General features: G+C 37.1%; 1 protein-coding gene across 1 annotated transcript; it reads right to left on the bottom strand.

Moving 5' to 3' along the window:
- Positions 1-3,970: 3,970 nt before the first annotated feature.
- Positions 3,971-7,745, bottom strand: hoxb5b (homeobox B5b). The gene is made up of 2 exons (XM_037755872.1): positions 7,088-7,745; positions 3,971-5,154 (listed from the first exon to the last, which is right to left on the bottom strand). Exons 1-2 carry the CDS (start codon positions 7,743-7,745, stop codon positions 4,907-4,909), a joined length of 906 nt encoding a protein of 301 aa, XP_037611800.1. The 3' UTR covers positions 3,971-4,906.
- Between the last annotated feature and the right edge of the window lie 387 nt (positions 7,746-8,132).

Here is an 8,132-nt window from a genome sequence, read left to right as displayed (position 1 = left end):
AATGGGTTTAATCCACCAAGTCTGCAGTTATAAATGCTATTAGTCATTAATAAAGGGGTTTAATAAATCAAGTCTGTAGTTATAAATGTTAATAAACCATTAAATAGGGGTTTAAGCCACTAAGTCTGCAAATAGAAATGTTAATAAATTATTAACAAAGGGGTTTAATAATCAAGAATGCGGTTATAAATGTTAATAAACCATTAATAAAGGGGTTTAATCCACCAAGTCTGAAGTTGTAAGCTTCCAACCCAAATGTTATTATTTGTGGTTTACAACGAAACTATAAAGAATTAGTTAATTATTTACTAACCATGAATAAAGTAATTTGTTGACAGTTTTTCTGTGATAGTTGATATAATAAAATATAAACACACAACTCAGTATTTCAGTATTTATGCACATTATGAGCACTTATAGGAGTGATATTAATCTATTTGTGTCACTGTCAGGCTACAGATATATACAGTAATATATACAGTAACTATGTGTATATGGTCTTTTACTAATTTATTTAAATATGTGTTGGTCGTACGACCCGAGATCATCTCCCTTCAGGCTCACAGTGAGAACTCAAACTCAGAAAGGCCCTGAATAGTACTCAGAAGTACTCAGCTCATTTACCTAAATAAAAGTACCAACACAGCAACGTAATAATACTCCAATACAAGTAAAAGTCTTCATCACACTTACATGCAATCATACTTAAGTAAAAGTACGGAAGTATTAGCAACAAAACACTTTAAAAGTATTTGTTCTGCAGAAAAATGTCCCCTGTGAATGACATTTTTATTATTTCACTGTTAGCTGCTCGAGGTGAAGCTGGTTTTAACTAGTTTCCAGTTTAGTCCAGTGGTTCCCAACCTAGGGGTTGGGCCCCTCCAAAGGGTCACCAGATAAATCTGAGAGGTCATGAGATGATTATCGGGAGAGCGAAGAAGATATACAAATTTATATTGTATTTTTTTTTGTACAATTCTCTAATCTTTGATTTTTTTTGTGAGATATTGAATGATTTGACCTCTTTTGGGCCTCAAATTGTTATTTAAATTAAAAAATCTGAGAAGTTTAGAGAGTAAATGTCTATTTGGTGTAACTTCCAACAACTTTTACACTTTTTTTGTATTTGTTCATGAGCCAAAAAGGTTGTGAACCACTGGTTTAATATTTAAATTGTATTGTATCATAAGCATATCCTCTTTCTTATGTAAAATCTTAACAGGCTGTCTTAAATGTAGTGGAATAAATGTAGCATAAAATGGAAATACTGAAGTACAACTCAGCTGCTTTCCAGAATAATAAAGTGAGAATAAATTGAGTCTTGAACCTCCAAAGAGAGTTTGACTCTCAGCTCAGAGTGTGCAGGATTAAAGGTTTATTCCGTCCACTCAGCCTGGACCAACATGAAGAGATGATAACTAATAAAACACGCTCTGGTGTTTCTACATGTTATATATCCACATCATCATAAAGATAAAGAGCCTGAAGTCATCCATCATCAGCCTGCTCGGTCTGAGGCGCCCTCTGCTGGCTCAACATCTGCACTACATCATCACTCACACACACATCCTGCCAGATGTTGAGCTTCCAGGACACGAAAAACTGGCCTCCAAAAAAAAAAATACTGAAGGTGACATTTCTTTCATATATTTCATCATTATGATCAAATGAATGTGTTGAATTCCACGTGAGAAGTGACTGTTTAAACTGGTTATTATTATTATACATTAAGTTGTTTTATTTTTAAATACATTTCTTCATTTACATTTAATTTCAGAACTTATTTGGCATTTTATTCTTTACATTAATTACCCTGAAACTGAAGCTGCATCAGGAAGCAGTGTTTAAATAGATGTTATATTAAGAATTGAACACATATGCAATTAAAAGTTGTGTTTATGGTGGCTTATTATTTACTGTATATATTGCACCACTTTCTATACACATGTTTAAACTATTAAATGAGTCTTACTGCAAAGCAGAGCACACAAAAGAGGAGATTCTGGCACATTTACGCAGCATGTTTACAGTGATTTTTCACCAAAATCACAGTATTTAGATTTTTAAATATGTTAGAAATAAAAACATGCAAGTATATTAGCTAATGTGCAAAACACAGAGTTTTTTCTCGATCGTGACATTGCAAAGTCTGTCAGCAGCAGCAGCAGCAGATTCCTCCTCCTTGCAGTCTGTATCTGCAGTCTGTATCTGCAGACTGCATCTTCTACTGACCCAGCGATGATCCCAGTTCAAATAGATTTTATAATAAAATTATAACCAAAGGAGGTTAAAAACAGTGTTTGTGATGCTTTATTGTGGCTTTTTATTTACTGTATATATTGCATCACTTTCTATACACATGTTAAAACTATTAAATGAGTCTTATTGTAAAGCAGAGCACACAAAAGAGGAAATTGTGGCACATTTACGCAGCAGGTTTGCAGAGATTTTTCACCAAAAATGCATTTAGATTTTTAAATATATTACAAATACAAATGTTTAAGTTTATTATCTCATGTGCAAAACACAGAGTTTTTTCTCGATCGTGACAGTGCAAAGTCTGCATGTGCAGTCTGAATCTGCAGTCTGAATCTGCAGTCTGTATCGTCTGCTGACCCAGAGATGATCCCAGCCAGCATGAATTATGCATGAGAGAGATCCGGGTACAGATTACCCCTATCAATATGCAATACTCATTACGCTGGTTAAATTGCCACTTAATAGTTATGAATATGTGGAAAATGTCTGGGACCCATATAGCACCACTGGTTTTAACTTTTTTTTTTTTTTTTTTTTACCTGAAATGAAAAAGACTTTGAAAATATTGCACAAGTCTCGTAAAAAAAAAAAAGCTTTAGTTTCCTGGAAGGTAATTATGGTTTTATTAGACAAATGCATTATAAGCCTCGCATATATAGCCTGGAGATTTCTTTATGTTAAATCAGTGGAGCTTGTTGGTTGTCCGAGACTTCACCTTTGGCCGCTCTGTGACTCGACTCATCCGGATAAATCACTCCAAGACCTCGCTCAAGTTCGCTGCGTGGCAGCTGCGGAAAAGACTCCAGTTTAGTCTTAAAAGTGCAATAATTACATTAGGTTTTTTTCTGCAAAACATTTTTTTTTTTTGCTAATTAGACCACTTTGTGTGCTTTTTTTTTTTAATAATAAGAAACGAGCAGAAATAAAAGCCTTTAATGAGTTTTTTCTAAACTATAAGTTTAAAATTTTTATTCTAACAAAATATTAAAAGTGTCATAATCAGAGTTCTTCTGCGAGTAGAAGTGTGGAATAAATCTGGCTTTTATCTAAGTTTAAATCTTAAAAGTCCAATAATTAGATTAGTTTTTTTTCTGCAAACCATTTTTCTTTGCAAATTAAACCACTTTGTGTGCTTATTTTTTTTTTAATAACAAGAAACGAGCAGAAATGGAGAGCTTTGAAGTGTTTTTTCCAAAAAAGTATAAGTTTTAAATTTTTTATTTGAACAAAACATTAAAGTGTCATAATTAGAGTTCTTCAAATGTGGAATAAATCTGGCTTTTATTTCAAATTATAGGAGTGTAGCAGCATTTGATGTTTTAAAAAAAAAAAAAATTTTAAATGAGCCTCAATTTAAAAATCTGACATTTTAAAATAAAATATTTTTATAGTAACTGTTTTTTTTCTCCAAGTTTTCTCCAGAAGCTTAAACATAACTGGACATCACTTCCTTCCACCAGTCCAGCCTTTCCAGTCCCATCCATGCAGTTAAGCCGTCACTTTCATTCAAGGTTGTGAATTATATAGTACATTGTCTACTCCCCAAAACCATAAAACCAACTTTATGGACCTCACGTGACTTTTCACAGTCTGTAAGTAATATAGGCCTATACAATCTTTGGTAAGGGGGGATTTTTTACCAACTTCAGCCTTGCTTATATACCTGTAAGCCAAAAGACTCTTTTTTTTTTTTTCTAGGGGGGATTTTATCACCAACATATTTCCCACATGGCACAAACATCTCGCTGCAGGAGAATCACAGGAGGTAAGTTTGACAAAAGTTATGTTTTTCTCTGTCACTTTGTCTGTTGTTGTTCATGTGACACTTTTATAATTCTCGCAGGTTAATCATTAGTGAGTTTAAAGCTATACGTGACTTTATTTACTTGAGTCGAGACAAAGCAATTGAGAGAAACTTTTTATTTCCAAGCGCTATGAGTTCACTTACAAATACAAAAAGCTTATTGGCGAAAAAAGCTCACAATCACTTTGCCTATATATCCACAGAATAACCCTTTGCACTAAAAATTTTATCACATTGACAGGTTGAATACATTTGCATTGCTTCATAATTATTCTAAACAATAATAATAATAATAATAATAATAATAATAATAATAAGTTGCACAAAATATCCTAAAGCTACACATTGGCTTGGAACTGTATGGATCTGGCCACAAGATAACCATCAGAAATAGCAGTAAAACTGACACTAAAGCGCTTTGAATGGTACATTAGGTTTACATTCAATGAAGAGCAGCATATGGTTTGGAAACTTTTTTTTTCTTTTTAACTGTACAATGAATTTTTACTCCTGTTAGACCGTCAAGAAGAAGTCACAATAAAGAGCTCAAGTTGAAACACTTTCAAGAGAGAGAAAGAGAGCAAGAAGCATGGACAATTAATACCCAGAATTAATATTTACATCTTATTTTTTTCCACCTAAGCTATCACAACAACAGGAAACTAAAAATGCATTTTTAAGACCACAGAATACTTCTTCTTCTATATCACAATAGCATGCTGGAAGGTGCTGCGCTTTTCAAATAGCTTTTACAGTACTCATGGATTCTTTTTTTTTATTCCTTTTTTTTTTGTTTAATTATTATTATTTTTTTTAACTCCCCCCCAAAAAAAAAAAAGTGATTCAGTTGTGGAAGGCGCTGCCTCCTGTTACCAGACTCATGCTTTTCAGTTTATTGTCCTTCTTCCACTTCATCCTGCGGTTCTGAAACCAGATTTTGATCTGTCTTTCGGAGAGACACAGAGCATGAGCTATCTCTATCCTCCTCCGCCTGGTCAGGTACCTATTGAAGTGAAACTCTTTCTCCAGCTCCAGAGTCTGGTACCGGGTGTACGCGGTTCGGGCCCTTTTCCCATCAGGTCCAGTCATATCTACAAGTTTTTAGCAGAACATCCACAAAGAATTAGCAGCTGCACTGCAAAAACAACAACACTGCTGCACTTTCTTTTAGATTTGGCTTCACCATGAGGATGCACAGAGTTGCACAACATGAGATGAAGCATGCAACCAACACACATAACACTCATATTGCCTTTTCTTATCTCAATCCACATTGCACAACCCAAGTTTCAAGTTTATTTGCATATGCATTTAAAAGTATGCAATGAAATACAATGAAATGCAATGAAATGCATTTCACCCTGGCTCTCTCTCAGCCCTTAAAATCTGTTGATAAATACTACAATAAATAAGACAATATCTGAGAATATAAATTATAAAACAACCTAAAAAACATCCATAAAACAATCCACAGCTCTGCATTCATTTAGTGCTACTGTTAAATCCACATTTCACACCCATCCTCTCCAGAGGCAGTTAACCTGGACCCAAACAGCCCCATAAAGACTTTACAAATACTGCACTTTTTTCAATCATAACCACACCGACCTGCTCACTCATGCACCACTTGTGCCATCCTTCAAAACTAAATATTATTATTTTTAGCAGAAAATCCAGAGAATTAGCAGCTGCACTGAACAACAACAACACTGCTACACTTTTTTTTTAGATTTGGCTTCACCATAAGGATGCACAGAGTTGCACAACATGAGATGATGCAGAAAGGAAAGCATACAACCAACATTATATTATTATATTATTAACACTATATTAAATATATATCATATTGCCTTTTCTTATCTCAAGCTCTCGTTTCAAGTTTATTTGTCATATGCATTTAAAAGTACAATGTAAAGTGAAATGCAAATGAAATGCATTTCACCCTGGCTTTCTCTCAGCCTCTTAAAATCTATAAATAGTAATACTACAATAAATAAGACAATACCTGAGAATAACTCTGCATTCATTTAGTGCTACTGTTCAGTGCACATTTTCACAACCCATCCTCTCCAGAGGCAGTTAACCTGGACCCAAACAGCCCCATAAAGACTTTACAAATACTGCCTTTTTTTTCACTCATGCAACACTTGACAGATTTATGGCAAGCTGTGCCATCCTTCAAAACTAAATATTATTAGAGGTGTAAATATATACGTGTTGGAGGATGCACAGAGGGGTCACAACATGAGATGATGCAGGTAGGAAAGCATGCAACCAACACGACACACATAACAGCCCCAAAAAGACTTTACAAATACTGCACTTTTTTTTTTAACCATGCACACCGACCTGCTCACTCATGCAACACTTTTATGACAGATTTATTTATGGCAAGCTGTGCCATCCTTCAAAACTAAATATTATTATTTTTAGCAGAAAATCCAGAGAATTAGCAGCTACACTTTTTTTTAGATTTGGCTTCATAACCATGAGGATGCACAGAGTTGCACAACATGAGATGATGCATGATGGAGGAAAGCATGCAACCAACACCACACACATAACACTCATATTGCCTTTTCTTATCTCAAGCTCTTGCACGACTGTTAAATCCACATTTTCACAACCTATCCTCTCCAGCTGCAGTTAACCTGGACCCAAACAGCCCCATAAAGACTTTACAAATACTGCCTTTTTTTTCAATCATGCACACCGACCTGCTCACTCATGCAACACTTTGACAGATTTATTTATGGCAAGCTGTGCCATCCTGCAAAACTAAATATTATTAGTAGGTGTAAAATATATACCATGGCTTATGTGTTGGAGGATGCAGGTAGGAAAGCATGCAACCAACACGACACACATAACAGCCCCATAACGACTTTACAAATACTGCCTTTTTTTTGCAATCATCCATGCACACCGACCTGCTCACTCATGCAACACTTTGACAGATTTATTTATGGCAAGCTGTGCCATCCTACAAAACTAAATATTATTAGAGGTGTAAATATATTATACCATGGCTTATGTGCAGTTTCCTCATCCAGGGGAATATTTGTGGTGATTGGCAATCATTTGCTGTTGGAGTTGAAGAGGTTGCATTGTGGTCCTGGTGCTGCTGCTGCTGCTGGTTCTGGGTCTGGTTCTGCTGCCGAGGTGCGCTGCTGGAGCCGCCGCTGCTGTGCGCTCCTTCCTCGGTCTCAGAGGCGCCGGTTGCGTCCTCTATCTCCGTGAAATGAGCGTTGTTGTTGTTGTTTTTGTTGAGATTGTTGTTGCCACTGGAGGTCGAGCTCCGGTCGTCAGGAGGAGATGGGTTTTTAAGTTCCAGAGCATCCCGGTTGGCCGTTGCGCACGGATTCTGCACCGGCTGCACCGCCACCGGTTCTGGAGAGGAGAGCGCGCAGCTGGGCGTCTGTCTGAACCGGGCGTCCTGCACGAATCCCCGGGCATCCTCTCTCACTGCACCGAAGTGGTGGTTGCTGCTGCCGTTGTTGGTGCTCCGGTTCACTGTCAGGTCCATGCCATTGTAGTTGTAGCCGAAAGCCCCGGAGTGCATGGTGCCAGGCTCTCTGAAGGAGCCGCTCACAGCCGCTCCGGTACTCCCATAATTTAGCAGCTGATAGTCGGAGCCATTTGGATAGCGCCCTGAGAACGAGTTTACAAAGTAAGAGCTCATTTGCTTGGATTTTTAAAGCCTCAATTTGTAGATCTTTGCAGCTATAATCCTGTGTGCTTGCACGATTTATGGATGCAATCATGAATTATAAGCCCTCTACTGTACTTTGCCAGGTATATGCGGCCAAATATGGAGAGAGAGCGCGTTCTGGAGAATCACGTGCCTTTGTTGACCAGTCGTAAATCCTCCACTGATGACTTCAAGAGGTAATTCATGCTCCATGGTTACAAATGATGACGAAATAATGGTCGTTAGGTTTCCAGTCAATGGTGCCTCCCTGCTGCGCGCCGGAGAGCCGAGCAGGCAGAGAGCGCCATCTAGCGGACAGATGTGGAAGCGCTCCAGATGTGGAGGCGCGCTCCAAAGAGACGCGCAACATCGATCCAT

This window comes from Sebastes umbrosus, chromosome 20 (assembly GCF_015220745.1).
Source record: "Sebastes umbrosus isolate fSebUmb1 chromosome 20, fSebUmb1.pri, whole genome shotgun sequence".
Taxonomy (NCBI): domain Eukaryota; kingdom Metazoa; phylum Chordata; class Actinopteri; order Perciformes; family Sebastidae; genus Sebastes; species Sebastes umbrosus.
Note: the sequence above shows the minus strand (reverse complement) of the source record. Positions and strands in the feature narration are given on the sequence as shown.

Excerpts from the sequence above, each read along its gene's own strand:
- hoxb5b (XM_037755872.1), bottom strand. The coding sequence starts at position 7,745 with ATGAGCTCTTACTTTGTAAACTCGTTCTCAGGGCGCTATCCAAATGGC. Across the intron at positions 5,155-7,087 it reads GAAACTGCACATAAGCCATG|ATATGACTGGACCTGATGGG; the intron begins GTATAATATATT and ends AAAAACTTGTAG.